Source organism: Zootoca vivipara, chromosome 4 (genome assembly GCF_965207765.1).
Source record: "Zootoca vivipara chromosome 4, rZooViv2.hap1.1, whole genome shotgun sequence".
NCBI lineage: Eukaryota > Metazoa > Chordata > Lepidosauria > Squamata > Lacertidae > Zootoca > Zootoca vivipara.
In genome coordinates this window covers 38,447,190-38,467,674 of record NC_142587.1, presented here as the reverse complement: position 1 = coordinate 38,467,674, position 20,485 = coordinate 38,447,190, and the positions used below count along the sequence as shown (strand labels likewise).

Below are 20,485 nucleotides of genomic sequence, written 5' to 3'. Positions count from 1 at the left end.
AATAATCCAAATGAGATCATCAGAACCCAGGTAACTGATACGGTAGCAGGTTGTCTTGTTCTTTGAAGGGTCATAGCTGGGAAGAGATGCTCTTTGCTACCACAATCACCTGAACCTCCACCAACAACAGTGAACCAAGGAGAAACCCCATGCTAAGTAGCTGCTCCTTCAGCGGGGGTGCTACACAATGTCTTCCCGTTTCCTGGACATGAGAGGTATGTGTCCCTAGTACCTTCATCTTATCAAGGTTCAGTCATAGTTTATTGGCCCTTGTTCAGTCTGTCACTGCCCACAGTACATCTACTGCCTCTCCTGATTAAGATGGCAAGAAAAGTGGCAGTGCTTCCCCTCATTACCCTGGATGTCTGCGCCTAGCAGTTTCATAGCATGGGAGAGAAGATAGATTCACAATTAAGGATCATATATCTCTTTTCACATTTGAAATTGGCTGCAACTGTCTTGTCTTTTCAGTTTACTAGTAGGAAGGGTCAAGCAATTACCAGACAAGTCTTCCAAAATCTTCCAGGACTGTAATATATTTACATACTTGGCCAAGGGAAGTTAATTTTTAGTGCAAAACAGTAGTGATTAACTCCCCCAGAATTTGACACAGTTGGGGGTCTGTGCATAGCTATTAATTAACTTCTATGAACGTCTAGTAAAATTTTGACTGTCCTGGGCATTTAAAGGGAACTAGAGAAAGATGAGTTTTTGCCACATTGTCCTTATTTCTCCTTTTTGGTCCCTTAGACCTAAACAAAGATGAAGAGAATAAAGAGGCATGAGGTAATTTAAAGAGGAAAAAACTAACCAATTTGGCATAATCCAGCAAGGGAGAACCCGTGGCCCCCCAAATGTTGCTGGGTTCCAGCTGCTGTCATCTCCAACCATTGCCCAGGCTCACTGGGACTGATGGAGACTGAAGTGTAAATATTTGACGGACCACAGGTTCCCCATCTCTGGCATAAGTGGTGCAGCAGCTGTCTCAGCTCAGTTTGGGTGTCCCAGCAGCAAATTTACTCCTGCTGGTGTGCCTGAACTGCCCCAGCCTTCCTGCTGTCTTACCACCACCACCACCACCCCCAGTATGCATCAGAGATGCTTCTGCCAGGACGTTGGGTCTGTGGCCCCTCAGATTTGCACAAAACCAGAAAAGTGCACTATTAGTTTGGTTGTGTAGGTTTCTGGTTTTGTGCGCATCTGAGGTATCAATAGGAGGGAAATGCTCAGTTCAAGGGTGCTAGGAATAGTTAGCAGCACTGCTGGAAATGAAAGCAATTGTGTTTTCTCAGTGCACACTTTTCAGATTAACTTGCTGTGCTGTGCTGTATAATGCAGTATCTGGTGCAGGAATTCTTAATGTGGTTTTCTAGTGCAGTTTTCTTCCTTGTACAAATCTGAGGGATCAGAGGGGGGGAAATGTAGTTCAGGGGCCACAGGAAACAATTATAAGCACAGCCAGGAAAGAAATGAAAACATTGAGGAAGTAGGAGGCATGGAAACAGAATGTATGATGACTCATCCACCCACCGATCCAACTACTGAAACAAATTTTCTGTGACTGCATTTTCCCCAGTCAGATTATCCCTATATCAGATAATCCCCATATCTGGTACACCTGAATTTGCTTGGGGAAAGCATCAAGATTGTTGTTTGAGGGTAATGTCATGTGAACTACGCAAACAGCTGCAAACACAGTGTGGATGAGCCCCTGCTAGGTGTAAATAAACTGTGTTCATTTACTTTGCAGTAGCCTGTCCTGCACTGACATTTGAGGCAGGCCGCATGAGTAACCACAACACTTGTTGCTGTTTTGGTTTTTAAAGCATAAGAATATTAGACAGAATGTTTAATCTCCTAGCAAATCTCTATATTTATTAGAAAGCAGCTGTGACTCAGATGCATTCAACAACATTTACTACCTGGTTAAGAAGCTGTAAGGAATGAGTGAAAAGGAAATTGTACCACCTATACAATTTATCATGGAAGCTGGTAGGTATAAAGATGGATTAAAAAACAACTCAACTTTTTTAGAGTGGAGTTCCGGAATAAAGCTTTTCTTCAGTTATAAACTGTGAAGCCCGGAAACCCAAAGTTCAGCTAATCCTGAGATTAGCTGCTAGCCACAACATGTTTACTTTGGTGATGGGAGAAGGGGGGAGAAGTCAACAACTACAAATCTCGGGAAACTATTGACATTGTTTTTACCAGCACTCCACCCTTCTTAATACTGTGAAACTGATCAAGGTGTGTGTGTGTGTGTTTTAAGAACATTGTTAAATTGCCATTTTGTCTGGTGTCGTCTCCAGAAGCCCCTAATTTCACATAACTAGTGTCTGGTGACCTAGGGCAAATGGTTAGGAGGAACTCATTCGAATGCTCCTTCACACATCCAGCTGATTATTCTGCACACAAGGAAGTGGTGAGTAAATCTATTCACCTCCTGTGCTGAATCATGATCTGGGGCCAAGTACACCTCTCCCTGTTGGTTACTGGATGACTTACAAGTGAATGTGGCCACCACTGAAGAGTACAGTGGTGTGAGTTGTCTGCAGTATTTGATCTGCAGAGGCTATTTCACACATGAATTCATTCCTTGAGGTTGGAGTCACTGAGTGATGAGCATGTACGTGAGGCTTCAGCTCCAAAACCAAAACATTAAACTACTGCTTCATTATACTGCACTGTGGAATGTACATTTGCATACCCTCCAACATTTCTCCAGTGAAAAATAGGGACATCCTATTCCATGATGATGATGATGATGATATATCCCACCCATCTGACTGGGTTGCCACCCTACACTCAGCTCTCACCTGTAGCTCCTACGGTAGAAGCTGACAGCAGCCACACCCCAGGAACGGCTTTGACTGGCTGCCTAAACCAGGTGAGGGTAGCTGGTGGGTCTCAAACCCTCAGTGAGGAAGGGTCTTCCCCTGAATAGGAAGACAGGTTCTAGCAGATTGAGCGGATGTGACCAATAGTGGCTCCAATGGTCAAGAAGGTGGTTTCTGCATTATAGAAGGAAGTGAGGGGCAGATGAGGCTCAACAATGTGGGAAGATAGCCCATCTAGGAAAAGGAAGACTCTGATCCTAAACCTCTACTGCCTTGTGGGATATCTTCGGAAAAAGAAAAAGCTAAAGAGTAAACCCTACACAAATCCAGAAAGGATCCCTAAGACGGTTGGAATGCACCTCCTTCCAGCAACTCCTGCAGCCAAATTGGTGCCAAAAGTTGAGAGGCGGGTCTTGTTGTCTGGGCAGCCCAGTACCTCCATACACACTGTCCTGGCATGTGCCCAGGGGCGGTCACTTCAGTGCTGCAAACACAGCAGTTTGACTCTCAAGACAGATGGATGCCAACAGTACACGAAGGAGGAAAGGGAGAGTGACAAGAATGGTGTAAAAAAATCCCAGCAATATTGTTCCAGAGATAGTTTCACCATGCAAAACAAAAGCAGGTAAAATTGAGCCTCAGCTGAAGTTATTTTGGTATATATGCTACAAGCGTTGGCATAAACAATAAATGCTCCAAGCTTTCACAGAGTAGAATTCCAAGTATATGTTAATTAGTCTGTGATTGCTACCCAAGATGATGCTAGGCACACACAATTTTGCATTACAGAGAAGTCCCAGTGATTTACTTGGAACTTGGTGTTTTTCCCATACAACTACACATAAAGCCAGCTAGACAGAGCCAAAGAACTAGTACACACATGAGTTTCAAGCACTTTCCAGAATTAATACATAAATTATTGTTTGTATTATTTGTTTATTTAATTTGTATACCATTCATCCTCCAAGGATCACATAGCAGTTTACAGTTTATAAAAATACCAACATAAATAACATAAGAACAAACAAAGCAATAACACCCTCCACACACACAGTTTACATGGCCATAGATTGTTTAATTTGCCAAATGCCTGAGAGAAGAATAATGTTTTTGCCTGACACCTAAAGATAGGCAATGAAGGCACCATGCGAGTGTCCCTGGGGAGAGCATTCCACAAATGGGGAGCCACTGCAGAAAAGGCCTGTTCTCATCTTGACACCCTCCGGACCTCTCACGGAGGAGGTACACAAAGGGCCTCAGATGATGATCACGGGGTCTGAGTATGTTTCCGTGGGGAGAGGTGGTCCTTGAGATATTGCGGTCACATGGTGTATTTGAAAGTCATGCCTTTGAAAGTCATTAATTCTTATGCCCTCCAGCCAGCTGGTTGTGTGTGTCTTGTTGGTGATTGTGTGTATCTGGCTGAGTACAGTAGCCACAGGTTCAAATGGAGCTGGCAGACAGCATCTTTTCCCTTGATATGTCCTCACATAAAAATGACTGTTCAGGTAGCCTTTACTGTAATGCACAGCTTGGGACTGAGATCATCAATATTCTAAAGCAGACATACTTTCTGCTTCTTCTGAAGCAGCAGATGACATCCAGCAGGCAAAAAGAACGTGTTGGCCTCTAAAAGTTGATGGACTCCAGCTTCTATTAATCCCTCCCAGACAGCGTGACTAGTGACCAGGGATGGTAAGAATTTCAAATCACAGCATCTTGAGGTCACAGGCTCACCACCTGTGCTCCCACAGACTGCTGAATTGTCAAGTTTTACAATGCAAAACGGATTGTTTTTTCTCTCTCTCATATCCCGTGGTCTCCAGGAGGTCCTGTTATGTCACTGCAGTGGAATGCTGAAGAATGCCAACAACAATCCAAAACCCTTTGAAAAATATTTACAACTAACAAACATAAAATCAGGGCGAAAGTTTTGTATGGCCATTTAGCTGGGGACAAGATGAGAGGTCGAAGAGTACAATTCTCTAGTGTTGCTTTCCGGTTGTTTTGTTTACTTCCATCCAAGGCTATTTGTCTACGTGACATATTCTTTTGGCAGGTAACTTCCTTCACAATTTATGACCGTGTGTGTCAGTATAGTATAAAATTCACTAAAACAGTTTTAAAAACCCAGCATTTAAATAAGGTGGTGTGTGTGTGTGGTGTTTATGACTAAGAGGACAAAGTGTTTCAGCTGTTGGATATTTATTGTATGAAATGTTTTGAGAAAGAAAATTAACTACGTACTTCTTACCTGCTTTATTCAGGTGCACCTAAAAAGATAAAAGGATGAAAACGGATGCTTCCCCAACTGTTTTTGCTAAGATAAAGGGGGTTAATTATTAAACTTTCTACTTCATCATTTCCTAGTTCTGCTGATGCTTTAATCCTGGGTCATTGGAAGTTTAAGGCTGCATTACAGTCTTTTTTGTTTTTCCCTGAAGTTTCCAAGTCTGGAAGGATGTTAGGGGGATTGCTGCTTGCATCTGCCTGGGTTGCTGTTGCATATCCTGAGCTTTGCAAACCAGGTAAGATTCCATTTTATGTCTTAGCCTTCAGTCGCTGTTGCTTTGACGAACTGGCACATTGAAAACCTAGGACTGTAGTTCTATGTATACTTTGAAGTTAGCCTTAGAAGTGGGACTAATTTCCGAAGAACCATTTCTGAATACAAAATGATACTGGGTTGTCTTGCAATCGGGAATGTGTTTATTAGGGTTAAAATAACTTTGAGAATCCTGATGGGGCAACTCACAGAAGCTTTCCAATAATATCCTCTTTGTCACCAATTGTTCAACACTGGTTGGCAGGTCTTTGAAAAATAATGACAAATCTGTGTAAGTGGTCCATGATTTCTCCACAATGTGTTGGTGGGTGGGTGGCATTCAAATGTGCAGATTTTCTTCTTTTATGTCTGAATCCTAAGCAAAGTTATCTGGAAATTCCCTCCCCTCCCCCCTCCCCGACACCAGTAGAACGTTCCAAGTAATTGTATTTGGGGGTCTCTTATTTCCTGAAATATGTTCAGAACATATTTATTTGAAATATCTCTGACCTGCACTTCACCGCGTTGTGATACAAGGGTGGGGTATTTTTGCTCAACGTAACAGGGATAATAATACAAATTAAAACCAACCTATAGAACTACAACATAAAAATATAAGGAGGAGATAAAATAAGAATATGAGCAATAATAATAATTATAATAATGCTCTGATGCACAAGAACACAAATGAATAACAAAGCTCCATTGATTGATTTATACATGCATGAATATACATTTTACTTTTATCCCTTTCCTTTGTAACAGATGCAGAGAATGCTTTCAAAGTGCGGATTAGTATCAAAAGAGCTCTAGGAGATAATGCAGTAAGTGAAATATTTACATCCACTTTTTCTGGTGAAAGTTTTTACAAGAGGCCAATTAGTCTTAACTTTGTCATAAAAAAGATATAAGCTTGCCTATGAATGTTATTAAATTACCCATCCAGTAAATTTTCGTTCTTTGAGATTCTGAGCAACGCTGCTTGAGGAGATACAATGCTTTTCATCCATTTTAAACACACACACCCTCTCTTTCCACAGCAGACTTCCAGACTGTCATTCTTTTCTAAACTATTTCAAGTACTTACGCTTAGTATGAAACACACAGTTTATAAGGCTGTCAAACCCTTCTGGAATCATTATTTTGGTTGTCAGCTGCATAGATCGAGACGATTGAAGGATTAAATGAATGTTATCAAATACTGTGATCGTGTAACTCTCTCTGTTGGAGTAAGTGTATTTTGTGTCAGCCTCTGGCTGCTTCAGACATCTCTTCTAGAGAAGGAAACAATGGCTTTTGTTCAGTTGCATGTATACCATATGGTGCCACTTGAAAGGATAACCAGCTGTCCTCTACCCTGATAAGACAAACCTGATAAGACAAACCTGCCCCTCTACAAGCCCCAGTGCGCTGCTCCTGGATCTACCAAGGCAGCTCTGTCAGCTACACCAGTTATTTTTATTAACAACATTGATCCAAAGATCTCAGAGAGGTTCACAAGATAAAAATACATATAAAGAATAACTTTATTATTTATACCCCGCCCATCTGGCTGGGTTTCCACAGCCACTCTGGGTGGCTCCCAACAGAACACCAATAACAACAACAACAACAATAATAAAGCAACATCAAACATTAAAAACTTCCCTAAACAGGGCTGCCTTCAGATGTCTTCTAAAAGTCAGATAGTTGTTTATTTCCTTGACATCTGATGGGAGGGTGGGTGCCACTACCAAGGAGGCCTTGTAGCTTCAGTTCTTGCAGTGAGGGAACCCCCAGAAGGCCTTTAGTGCTGGATCTCAGAATAAAAGCACAAATAAACAGTTGGAACAAGGACAAAACAATAACTCCCCCTCCCACAAACACATGTAAGGTTGTAGAATGTTAGTTTATATGAGGAGAGGCTCTCCTTGAGGTATTGCGGTCCTTAGCCATTTAAGGCTTTATAGGTCAAACCAGCACTTTGAATTGGGCCCAGAAACTAATTGGCAGCCAGGATGAGTGCTGAATTCTGCTCCAGCTGAAGTATAATGCATGGCAGCAATCCAGCCTAGAGGTTACCAGAGCATAGACAGCCAAAGTTAGGCATGGGCCATATGCCAAAGCTGATGGAAGGCACTCCGTGCCACCGAGGCCACCTGAGCCTCGAGCCACAGCAAAGGACCCAGGAATACCCCCAAGCGATGGACCTGCTCCTTCAAAGGGAGTGTAACCCCAGCAATAGCAGGCAACTTCCCATCCATCCAGTCTAGGGAACCACCCACTAACAGTGCCTCAGTCTTATTAGACTGAGTTTGTTGGCTGTCATCCAGTCCATTGCCGAGGCAAGGCAACGGTCCACCACATCCGCTGCCTCACCTGCAGATGTAAAGGAGAAGCAGAGCTGTGTGCCATCAGCATACCCACAAACTCTGATGGCCCCACTCAGCAGTTTCATGTAGATTTTAAACAGCCTGAGGGGTAAAATTGAGCCCTAAGGAACTCCACACTGAAGGCTCCATGGGGCTTAAGAACACTCTCCAAGCATCACCCTTTGGAAATGACCATCCAAATTGGAGCAGAACTACTGCAAAGCGGTGCCACCCATCCCTAACTTGGACAGCTGCTCTAGAAGAATACCATGGTTGATGGTATTGAAAGCCACTAAGACAGGGTGGTCCAAATTTTCATACCAAGTGGGTTGCAAGATTGCTGCCTTATCATGTGGGGGCAGGGAGTGAGGTCGAAATTTGGTGCCCCCCTCCCAGATTTAAATTCATGGAACTGTGACATAATAATTGTGAAATATTTTATTTGTATTATATTGTATTTAAGGATGAGAAATTCATTAAAATACCAATTCACCAGATGTGCAAACCTTTTGTATGTCTAGTGAATCAGCATTCATAGCTACGGGTACATTCGTCTACTGTATCTACTTTACTGGAACACAAAAGGAATATTTTGAAATTCTAGGAAATTACAAATCATTCTTCCTAACTAAAGAGACAAGGAACAGATAAAAAAATTACATTGGCTATAAAGATACATTAAGTTCAAACTGCATTTAATTACAAATGAACTGATCTGAATTATTGCACAATTAAATGTGGATGCTTTGATGATTTCTAGGTAACATGTTCAAACATAAATCATTTTTGCATTCACTGTTTTGCTCTTTGTTGTTCTTTTCATAGTAGAGATTGGCAACTGGTGATATCCTGGCCAAATCCAGACCCCTAACAGTTGTTGTCTGCTCCCTCTCCCTGGCCCAGTTTCCATTCTAGAAGAATAGAATAGAATATGTAGCTGTGATCACGGGATTCAGGATCAAACTACATGTTCTACCTCTGCTGCATGTCTTCAAACCAAGCCTGGCTGCTTATTCTTCTTTGCTAAGGACTTTGTAGGCCAAAAGGGCACTTGGAATTGTGCCTGGAACATAACCACCAGCTCTTTAAACAGTTCTCATGTACAAGTGACAGGCAACTGCTGGCTAAAGTTTCCAGATTTTATCTTTGTAATGAGAGCACCTTTTGATAGAAAGGCCGGATACAAACTTAACTAATTTAACAAATACATTTAACTAATTTAACTAATAAATACACAGCTCATTGTAGTTACCTAGCCTGAGTTTCTCATGAGCACGTTAGCTGAAAAGCAATAAAATCTTCTCCCTCTGCCTCACTATCCATAACAGTGTATGTGCGTGTTTTTACAGTATACTTGGGATGCTAATGAAGAATACCTATTTAAAGCAATGGTGGCTTTTGCCATGAGAAGATATTTCAGCCAAGAAACCACCCAGTGAGTATGCCTAATTTTCCTGTCAGTCAGCCTTCCCCAATCTGGCGCCCTCGAGATGCTTTGGATTAAAACTCCCACCAGGCCCAGCCAGGTGTAATTCAGAGCACCCACACTCCAGAATGATGCACAGCAAAAGACTTGAAACACAGAGGACTTGCTAAAGTAATTTGGGATAAAGCCCAAGGCCCTGCTGTTCCAAAAAAGGAGCCAGCAATCCCAAGTGGTCCAGTCAACTAAACATTCAATTGAACATGCCTAAAGTAACTGTTGGATCCCAGCCCAGAAGGGGAAAGCTTGTTTCCTGGAAACTGGAAGAAGAATAGCAGCAGCTCCTTTTGTATTATCTCTTTGTCATCACTATCTAGCTTGATGGAGGCTCTCCTGCATCAGATATTCTGAGCAGGTTTACATTTGTTTATAAGCATATTTGCTTTTTGCTGGACCAAGCAGAAACAGTCCCAATGTCAATGCAAATTTTGCACATCCATATTAAGAAATAATAACATTTTTGACAAATAGCTCCCCCCCCCAGCGGTGATTTAACCATCCTTTGTGTCTTACTTAACAGACCTGTCAAATTATTTGTGCAATTCCTAAAGGACAATACATGAGGCATTGATCATTCTATGTTAAAACCTACTCACTGTAGCCTTTGTGAGGGGCTTGTTATTTCGGTTTCTGTAATCTGTGACTTGTTTAAAATGCTGAATAGATGCTTAGTGTGTCAGGGAAGTTATACTTTAGAACAGCCAATAAGTAAGAATACTTACTTTCATTCAGATGAGTTATGTTAAATCCTTGAGTGCAACTGGGTTGAGCCCAGACCAGTGCCTGAACTACAGAACTTTCCATAGGGGACAAAAGTCTGCCCTGTTGCCCCCTCTCACTGCAGGTTTGTGTCCCCCTGCTCACATGAGAAGGAAGCCTTCGTTCTCTTCCTCCATAGAGATTGGAGTCGGCACCCACCAATGTTGGGTGGCTCAAGACATTTTGCTGCCTGAGGCGAAGGACAGGATAGCACCTTCTCCCAAGAAGCCAATTTGACTGGTAGTTGAATCTTACTCCAATACTGGTGAAAGGACAGTATCTTCCGCTGCACTTGAGGGTATAAGGCTAGCAGGGCAGGTCACATGGCATTCACAGTTCTGTCCCCTCCCTGCACCTCAGCATCTGCTGCCTGAGGCATCTGCTTCACCCTGCCTCATTGTCAGGCTGGTCCTGTTTCTTCTCTTTGTCAGACTCCCACCACTGCCACCACCAAGAAAGGTCTTTCTCCCCTACACTGTGTGTGTGTGTGTGTGTGTGTGTGTGTGTGTGTGTGAGAGAGAGAGAGAGAGAGAGAGAGAGAGAGAGAGAGAGAGAGAGAGAGACCTCCTCCAGTTGTGATTTTAATTTGTTTTAAGTTGTTTTAATGCTGTATTTTATAGTTTACCAATAAGTAGTGGTGGTGGTGGTAAATATGCCTTCATTTTTGTATGTATCATGATGGATGACTCCACACTAATTCCATTAATAAAACTAGCAGCAGATGCAACCAAATTACCACAATATGTTATAAAATCTGTAACTTAACATGTAATATATAACATAAAACATCAAAAATATGTAACAGAAATAGTGTTACAGTGCTGTTAAGCAGCCAGAAGATGTCACCATTGAACAGAGGTAAAATCCTGTGCCGTTTTTTTACCTCAGGATACTTTTTTTTTAAAGAGCCATATTGCGGATGGAACAAGGTCAGAAGGGCCACCAACATTGGCTCTACACACTGGTCATCTCCTGCCCTAGCCAAGAAGTGGGTTGGACTTTTTAAAGCCCCTCCTTTCCAGTGTGAGCAGCAGAGATGGTGGCAGAACCTCAGCTGCTGGCTTCCATTTTCCTGCTTTGACCACATGGATGGGTAAAAGCAACGAAAGTGCTTTTGTTGCTAGAGGGGAAAAGAAGTATGGGCTATCATGAGAGACAGGTAGGAAGCCCTCAGATATTGAGCCTTCAGGCCACTAGCTGCCTATTCCATTTCCTCACAGACTTGGACTAATTTCTGTGAGGCAATGAAGTGCATATCAGAAATGCAGGTTTGCAGTGCTTTGACACTCTAACACAAGCATTTTTGTAATGGGCTTTTTTCAGTTAGGAAAGTAATGGGGAAATGCTCTGGAAAGTGTGGGGTGAACACATGATTAATGGGAAGATGTATAAATACCCCACAAGCAAATTGGGCTGAAGGCTCGATAAACAGGCCTAAGCTGTAAGGAAGAACGATGAAAGAGCAACCTAAAAGATTTGGCTCAGTGGTCAATCATTGCCTTCCAGACTCCACTGTGTGGCTGGTCTTCTCTCAGCGCTCCATATCCTGTTTTCCATACCACATCTTGAAATGGGGATGTAATAATAAAGAAGAGCACCTCCTTAATGAAGGGGCTTGATTTCCAGATAATCTTGAACCTGCCCCCTGTCTTTTGACTACTTAGGACTTGGTTGTCATTATTCCCTGTTTGTTGAAAATCCCTTTCTTCTTCTTCTTCTTTGTCCTAAACCATTCACAGAATTTCCAACGTACTGCTCTGCAACATAACAGATCGGGTATCATTTTGGTTTGTGGTCACAGATTCATCCACAAATGCAACAACTATTCCTAGGAGTGATGTGGAAGCTGCCATAAGGTACTCCATCAGCCATTCATATCTTCTTACAATGTTGCTATAACCAAACGTATTGTCTGTTAGTAAGCATTTGCATTGCATTGCTGGTCAGAATTGCTTAGAGTTGCATTTATAGCTCTCCAGTAATTCAATATAGTAGGCTAGATTCCAAGAGAGTGGCGTGTTCAAATCTACACAGTGGGCTTCATACTAGAACAGGGTTTTAAACCTGTGTTCCCTGACTCCATGCCCAAGACTCATTTTTTCCACATAAATTTCCTGTTATCAATGCTTTTAATCACATCCCTTTCATTTTCTTTCTGCTTTTATAAAGCACAGTGGAAATGTACTTTCCCCTCACTTTCTCATTTTAAAAAAATCACATTTAAACTGGGAAGGGTGGAGCTTATTTGAGGGGAGAAGAGTAGCCCATTTTGGGACCTCCATTGTATGTTAGGAATTCGTTAATGATAGTGCCTGTAAATGGGGATTCCAGGAAGGTTTCAGTGGAGAATAGTTGTTATGGGTGTTTTTAACTTGCTGTTGAAATTAGGCTGTGTTTTTTTTTAATCATGTTATCTTTTAGACGTGTAATGCCTCTGGTTTGAATAAATGCGAATGTGGCAATGAATGAGGCTGCATTCTTTGAGAAAGATTAACTTTTAAGCTTATGAGCAGATTAAACTGTTTTCTACAGAGAAACTCAAAACCAACTTCACTGCAATTGTGTGTGTCTCGGGTGGGGAGGAGATTACTGATTTGTTGGACCATGGTAAGAATAGTGGAATGCACTTAGTTTTGGCTGCTCTTTGAAGCATTTACACTCTGCATAAGCAGATTTACCGTAAGTCTCTTTCTTCATCCACGACATGCAGTTCTAGCACCTTGGACTTAAAAACGTTGGCCATCATGATAGGAGATGTTCTTGAAATGTTTGTTCTGGTGCCATCAGCCCCTATTGCTAAAGGACAGTTAAAAGGTAATGGGACCCCTGACCATTAGGTCCAGTCGTGACCGACTCTGGGGTTGCGGCGCTCATCTTGCATTAGTGGCCAAGGGAGCCGGCGTACCGCTTCCAGGTCATGTGGCCAGCATGACAAAGCCGCCACCGTTTACCTTCCCACTGTACTTATTTATCTACTTGCACTTTGACATGCTTTCGAACTGCTAGGAGCTGGAACCGAGCAACGAGAGCTCACCCCGTCGTGGGGATTCGAACCGCTGACCTTCTGATCAGCAAGCCCTAGGCTCTGTGGTTTAACCCACAGTGCCACCCGCGTCCCTTTTAAAGGACAGTTAAGAACTAATAAAAATGCTGCCCAGTGCTGAATTCAGGGGGAGAGGGAGAGAATAGGGTTTTAATGAAATCCACAAGCCCCACACCCCAATTTTAACCAAGCCATGGTCTCCCAGAACATTGTAAAACCAGTAAGAACTCAACATGTGGTCTGGTAAGAAGGACAAAGTCCTTGTAATTCAAGCACTGCTCTTTTTATACGGCACCACAGCAGCCCAAAGCAGACTGGAGGGCTGAAGTGAAGAGGAGAGGAAGGGGAAATCCCATTCCATCCAGTGGTATGATGTTGGATCTTGCCCAAAACATTTACGGGTATAACAGTTGTGATAAAATGCATCACTATTTGTGCAATCGCCAACATTTATAATGTGAAAACAAAACAATTAATGAAAGGGGGAAATGAACAAGACGTCCTACTTCATATCTCTCTTTAAGGAGGAACAAAAACCGAATCAACAGTGCCTTTTTACTGAATGATGATGCGCTGCAGTTTCTGGAAATCTCGTCCACTTTAGCACCACCAGTTGAAGGCTCTGTGCCGACGTGGCTGATTGTGTTTGGTGTTGTCCTTTGCATCATTACGGTTGGAATTGCTTACCTTATAATATCCGGAATCCATCAACGCAAGAGGTGAACGCTGCATGTTTTTATGTTTTTGCATTGGGCTTTAAAGGAACTGTAGGTTTTGGGGGTGAGCGGTTGCTTAAAATGTCTTTCCATCCCTTCACTGAGACTTCAAGGGACCTTTCAATTTTTAAAAGTTCAAAAATGTTCAAAAACAGAACTTCCAAATTTATGGATTTTTCCCAAAAGTCAATAATACATTCACGAACTAGCCACATCATAAAAACGCCAGGAGAAAACAGTTTCATTTATTAGCACTTAGCACCTGAATACTGTGAGGCAGGGGGTCAGCCAGATCTACTGAGGCAGTGGGTTCCATAGCCTAGGTACCATAATGGAGAAGAGCTCTCCCTTATACAAACCAGCTATTCCTTTGAAGGTGATGGGACACAGAATCGGATCACCGACCTGAGCTGGAGAGCAAGATATACGGGAGGAGGCTGGTCAAATTTGTTGGTCAAATTCATAACAAAAAGGGAAAAGTCATATTTAACCACCAGTTTCTATCTGGGGGACATTTACAGAGAGTGTGGCCTTGCTCCTGCTTCTTGATCCCTCTGCAACTTTCAATACCTGGCCCCTGGCAGTTAAGTTATAGGGTGCCACAGGGTGTTATTTTCCTATTTAATAGCCATATGAAGTTGCTGGGGCGTTTGGAGCAAGGTGTGAGTACAGTGATTCAAGAGAGGCCATGCTGGATCAGTGCCTGGATGCAGTGGTGGGGTGGATGAGAGAAAATAAGCCGAGCATGAATCCTGGCAAGGAGGCGGCAGTGTAGGCGAGTGGTTCCAGTGTCTGATCAATTGGTCCATTGCCTGCTCTGAATGGGGTTGCACCTCCCCTGAAGGAGCAGGTATGCAGTCTGGCAGCGCTTCTGGATCCAACTTTGTCATGGGAAGCCCAAGCAGTCTGCGTGGCTAGAAGTATCTTTTACCAGCAGCAAATGGCTGTTCCTAGACAGGGAGAGCTTGGCCTCAGTAGCTCAGGCATTGGTGACTGCAGGGTTGGATTTAAGTCTCTGCTCTCTGACCCAAAGTCTACAGTTAGTGCTGTCAACATGCAACATCTCTGCACACAGATCTGCACTGACTGCCAATCTGTTACCGGGCCCAGTTCAAGGTGTTACTACAAAAGCCTGTGAAGTAAACTGGAACCAGTTTACTTGTGGGTCCACCTTATTCCATATATGCCACCTGACATTGCATGAGACGCCTCACCAGAGACTGCAGAGAATGTGGATGTGGCATCAATGAGTATGAAGAGCTTTGGGCCATTTGAGGGAGACGTGAAAGTGAAGGCAGTTAAGTGAAGGCAGTCATGTTGCAATCAAGGAAGGCACCTTCCATTTATTTTTAGCAAACCTAACCACCCAAGGATTTGCAGCAGAACTATATACTTTTATGGCAGTTAGTATTACTGATATACAAGTCCTGACTGAGCATGTATTATGGAGCTGAAGTAATGCTATGGCTGACCTTTGAGTTTGTTATCTCCCTTAAGCAGCTGATGCTTCATCATATATGGCAGGGGAGGGTCTTTCCCTGTGAATCAGTGGTCGGCAAGGTCAGAAATCAATCTGGAAATAACCCAAGAAGAGATTGCTAAAATGTTCCTTCTAGTCAAGATGAAAATAACCAGGGAAATGTTGGTAGGACAGTCATTGCTTTTATCGCAATTATATCGGAGGTGGGGTAATCTAGAAAATAAATTGTGTGAAAGGCAGAATAAACAGATGAAAAATTGGTTGTGACAGAAGCTGTAGGGAAATTTCTAACTGTAAATGAAGTTCATTTTTGTTGATGATGAGAGGTTGATGAATGTGTTAGCATCTCAGTTGTTAAAACAGTTATTTGCCAAGCTAGTGCCTTCCAGCATGTTGGATTGGGTTGGCAAAGGCCATCTTAAACACAGACAATGTCTTGCTGCTGGATTGCACCACCCGTCCACCAAATCCAGTATCCTGTTTCTCACAGTGGTCAGTCTAATCCTTCTGGAAGTTCACAAGTGGGCTTTGAATGCAACAGCTTCTTGTTTGTCTTGTAGTACTCAGAGATCTCCTAAGATTGCCTTTAGCCAAGAGCTGTGTCAACTTGCATTAGTAAAGAAAAGGCACAAGAAATATGCTTTTCTCCCGTGCAGCCCTCACAGGGCAGACTGAAGACCTGCATTTATCGGGGGGTGGGGCTTTGCATCTTTTGGGGTTGTGGGAAGAGGGCTTACTTACACAGCCAGTAACACTCTAGGCTGGCTTGCCCAGATGCTACCAATCCACTGTACTAAAATGGGTTTAGGTACGTTGAAATTATGTTTCCCAAGTCATGCTTCTGGAGGACAATAACTTTCTCCTCTGCTCTTTTCAGACGTAATAAGGCACCTGAAGAAATAGAAGGTTTAGAAGATAAATGTGAAGCAACCGTAACAATGGAAAATGGAATTCCCTGCGATAGCTTGGATTTAAAAGCTGGCCGTATTAATGGAGTCTATTCAGCAGCAGATGACGAGCGGTTCACGCCCTTATGAAGTGTCTTGGTTTCTCTCATGCCCAGAAGGGACTCTGCCCTCGTTTTATCTAGCAAGGAAGATTATCGGAGAACAAGAAGAGAAAAAAACTTGTGTACTTTGCCTTGTTTTCATTCGGCGATTCCTTTTATATAAGCATGTTCATACATACACACCCAAATTCAGTTCTCATCGAAAGGTTCATGGAAAGAGCAAATATCACTCCCAATGCTTAATGTTCTTTGGACCTATCAGAGATTTGAGGACAAAGGCCATTTCCCTGCAGGAACAGTATTCATAGGGATAGATGGATCACTCTGTTCCTGATCCCTATAACTTTTGCATATTTAATCCATAAGTTTGTTCCACCCTGCATTCAATTAAAAGGGGGGGGGGGCAAATGCCTGCACTTTTAAAAATTTAAATATTTTTGAACGTATTTCTGCAAAAAAAAATCTTCCAAAATACACATTTCAAAATGAGTATTTCTGGGATCCAGGAGCCACGATATGCATTTCTCACAGGACCCTTGTGTAGCATTTAAAAATGCATTTTTGTATGTTTTGAGCCAAAAGCGACATCACAAGGTCCAGAGAAGCATGAAAGCTAAAGAATAACTGCGTAAGGATCTCTATATATTAATGAGGGAGGTTCAGATCACCAAAATCAAACTCTTCAAGCATCTTGACTTGTTACTAGTATTTAAATGTTTAGTTACCCGTTGCCTTTTACTTTCCGATTGAGGGGAAAGAGTAAATTGCTTTGATCCAATATACTAACCAACACATGCACTTCATTGAGGCCCATGAGAACAGAGGAGGGGGGAAATGGATGAGAAAGGAACATTTGCTGCCCTTAGGGGTTTACGGATGATCACTTTTCAAAGACATGTTGTCTCTGAACATTTGCTGCTCTTAGGGGTTTACGGATGATCACTTTTCAGAGACATTTGCTCTTGTCACTGTCATTGTGCCTTTGAAGCAAGTTCATGATCTCTTCTGGAATGGCTTTTGAAGATTTCTGCAGGGCTTTAAGAACTAAAGGTGTGGGCTTCCTCCTCCATCACTGCTGCCAATAGATGTGCATAGTTTGGTATAACTGTTATGACCACCTCTGGGGTAACACTCAGAGGTTGAACAGAGGGAAGAAGATTAAGAGGCACTCATAGGTTGAAACGCAAGGAGCAAGAGGAAGCAACAATAGTGCATGTACTGATGTTCAGAGGGAGGAAGCATGCTCAATAGCAGGCCTGTACATCTCAAACAACTTGCATGCGTCTCTGACCCTTTATACAAACTGTGCTTACTGTCTTTTCCAGCTGTGAACCCCATTGAGCAAGGGGGTGCATGTCTTTTCCATACATGCTGTGGTGTACTTTTTTAGACAATAAAATACACTATTACTGAAAGCATCTCAGTCTTTTGAGTTCAAGAACTGTAAAGCAGGTACGGATCTCTCTACACGAGAGTTTCATTGCAGGGGTTCTGTCATGAACCAGTGACCTTGCACGCGTCTTACACTCAGAACTGTTATGGGATGTCTTTTTCAGATAGGCAAGATGAGACATTGCTCTGGCTGTTTAATTCTAGTAGCTGCCAACACTACTCAAGCAGAGAAGGGGTACTGGGTATCCACTAACAAGAGTTTGCTAATATTTGGGTGTCTCTGCACTTTCCTTTCTACATACATGGAGAAATGGCCACCATACCAAAGGTACGGTAACGTGTTAAATTAGGCACGGGCGTATTCAGGAGTTAAGGCAGTGGAGATGTTACTCTAAACTTGTAAGAGCTCATCCAAGCCTTTAAGTATTTCTGAAATCAAAAACACTTGGTTCACTCTTATTAGAAAGGCAGCATTAACTAGGGAAAGGCACAGAAATACCCGCTGAACACAAATACAGCTCCGTTTTTCTTGGACTAAGTTATCCAGCATGTGGAAATAGACCTGCCTTGGGCACATGCTGGGGTCAAAGAAAAGTTGCTTTCATGTCCTGAATGGGCTCAGAATCAGAATCTGCCCAGTGCCTTTCTCATCTTCCATAGGAGGTGTGAACGATACCCACCTGCCATTGCAGAACTCTCATGAACTCTAGGATGACTTCTGGTCCAAGTCTTGCAGGGCAGAAATGTTTAGATTGTCACTGGATGAAGAGTTCCAGGTCTAACTCTGCAAATGCACAGCCCCTTCCCTACCCCTGGCTCTCATTCTTTGTAATAGGATGTAGGCCTTCTTGACAGTCAGGCAAGACTTGGACTTGGGGAAAATCATATGAGTCTAGGTCAAGGTGCCATACTTGTCCTCCAGATATAAACATGATAGTAAATCCTATGGATTTAAGTGGGACCTCCAAGTTGATTTGCTTACAACAGTAGCCTTACAGCACAATTCTATGTACGTCTACTCAGAGGACTATTGACTTCAATGGGGCTTCCATAGAACTACAGCATGGGTGGTTCCCTCCATTTAGTGGTGAACTACAGCTCCTTGTCTTTTCTGACCATTTGTGTTGGTTGATGGGAGTTGTAGTCCAACACCATCTGGAGGACACCACATTGATTGACTCTTAGATTACAGCTTTAAAACCATAGAGAATCCATTTGGTCTTCAGCCATTGGTCTCTAACATGTGAGTGGGCCCATTAGTGAGCTGCAGCCTAAAATAAGAATCATAGACTCATAGAATTGTAGAGAAGGAAGGAACTGTGAGGGTCATCTAGTCCAACCCCCTGCAATGCAGGAATCCACATTTTGCCCAATGCTGGGCTTGAACAGACCTTGAGATTGTCTCGTGCTCTACCGATGTTATTATTATAAGCAGAATGACTGTTCTGCCTTACTTGGCAAAAATCGGTACAATTAAATGAGGCACCCACAAAGCCCTTGAGTCAGACAGGACCCCTGTCTTATTAAGAGACAACTTCTTTTAAAGATCACAGTGATGTAACAACCGCTCACCGAAAAATCATCTCAACATTTATATCTCATACATTTCCAGGAAACAGGTTGCAGCAATGGAATGAGTAAATAGAGCTTTCCTGGTTTTCTGTCCAGGAGGCAGACAGACAATTGATGTATCACGGAGACACCAGGCTGAAAAGAGATAAGGTTGTTAGCACATATTCAGGACAAAGAAGAGATGAGATGCTTGATACAAGCCTAATTCTTTGCAGTTTTAAAGGAAAGAGGTTAACATATTTTAACACAGAGAATACCCCCTTTCAGATCCAGAAGTTAATTGGCAATTTACATTTTTAAATTGCCAGCTGAGTAGCTTTGTAGTAAGATTTTTGCAAATTAAGTTTAGCTAAACCATTCAAACCTTAGAAATATACGTTTATTGTTACTGAGCTATCTTCAGTGATGTTAATAGATATATACTGTAGTACAGCACAATAATCGTACGGTACTATTACGTACCGTTATAGATATTGAAATGTTAAATGTTTATATTAAGACTCTGGGTGGGTGGGTGTGCCATAAACAATATTCCCAGTTTAAAGATTTCTGTGAGTGTAAATTACTGTGTTAATCTGCCGAGATGCACTATTGCCACTTTATAATGATCCTAATTCACAAAACTCCTAGAACATATGCGAAATGGGTCAACTGAGAATGCTTGCTAACATGTTTGAGAGGTAAGGTATTACGTTTGGGGGGAGAATAACCAATGTGGTTGATTGTTAAAAATCGGTCCATCACATTCCACCAAATGTCTGACAGTAGAGGAATTACATTTTCAGCTGGCACCAGAAATATGGCAATGTCTGTGAACAGCAGGCTTTCCTAAGGAAGGCATTCCACAGAAGGGATGATGGAGGCTATAATCTAGCAATATCTGGAGGGCCACAGGTTTCCCATCCCTGCACCAGCAGCGGAGCATAAGCCCACGCTGCCCAGGGTGGGCGGGTGCCCTCCCAGGCGCAGAATAGCCGCTCAGGTGCCCAGAGCGGCACGCACGCTCTGCAGCCAGGGGTAGAGCAAGCCCCCCATGGTGGCCATTCAGCGCACCGCCCGCTCGTGACTCCCAAACCTCCCCCAAGCTGTCAAAATGAAGGGGCAATGCCACTGGCAAAGTGGGACAGCTCCCCCTCTTACCCCAATAGCTCGACATAGGCTTGGGAGTCACGGGCAGATCACACGCTGAATGTCACCCCCCTCAGTGAGGGCACTCGGGCGGTCCGCCCCCACCACAACCCTTCCTACACCCCTGCTCTGCACTGGAGGTGATGATAAAGCACAAGTAGTGTGCAGCT

At 42.9% G+C, this 20,485-nt stretch overlaps 1 protein-coding gene across 4 annotated transcripts; it reads left to right on the top strand.

Moving 5' to 3' along the window:
* Nucleotides 1–85: 85 nt before the first annotated feature.
* On the top strand, nucleotides 86–17,638 carry CLTRN (collectrin, amino acid transport regulator). Of its 4 annotated transcripts, XM_088667758.1 has the most exons (9): nucleotides 94–215; nucleotides 751–786; nucleotides 1,882–1,992; nucleotides 5,282–5,365; nucleotides 6,148–6,206; nucleotides 9,083–9,168; nucleotides 11,715–11,831; nucleotides 13,543–13,737; nucleotides 16,092–17,638. In XM_088667758.1, exons 3-9 carry the CDS (start codon nucleotides 1,944–1,946, stop codon nucleotides 16,249–16,251), a joined length of 750 nt encoding a protein of 249 aa, XP_088523884.1. In that variant the 5' UTR covers nucleotides 94–215; nucleotides 751–786; nucleotides 1,882–1,943; the 3' UTR covers nucleotides 16,252–17,638. The 4 variants fall into 4 exon arrangements, with proteins under 4 accessions (XP_088523883.1, XP_088523884.1, XP_088523885.1 ...); XM_088667757.1 differs by lacking the exon at nucleotides 751–786 and having other exon boundaries at nucleotides 86–215; XM_088667759.1 differs by lacking the exons at nucleotides 94–215; nucleotides 751–786; nucleotides 1,882–1,992 and adding an exon at nucleotides 4,664–4,896.
* Nucleotides 17,639–20,485: the final 2,847 nt, after the last annotated feature.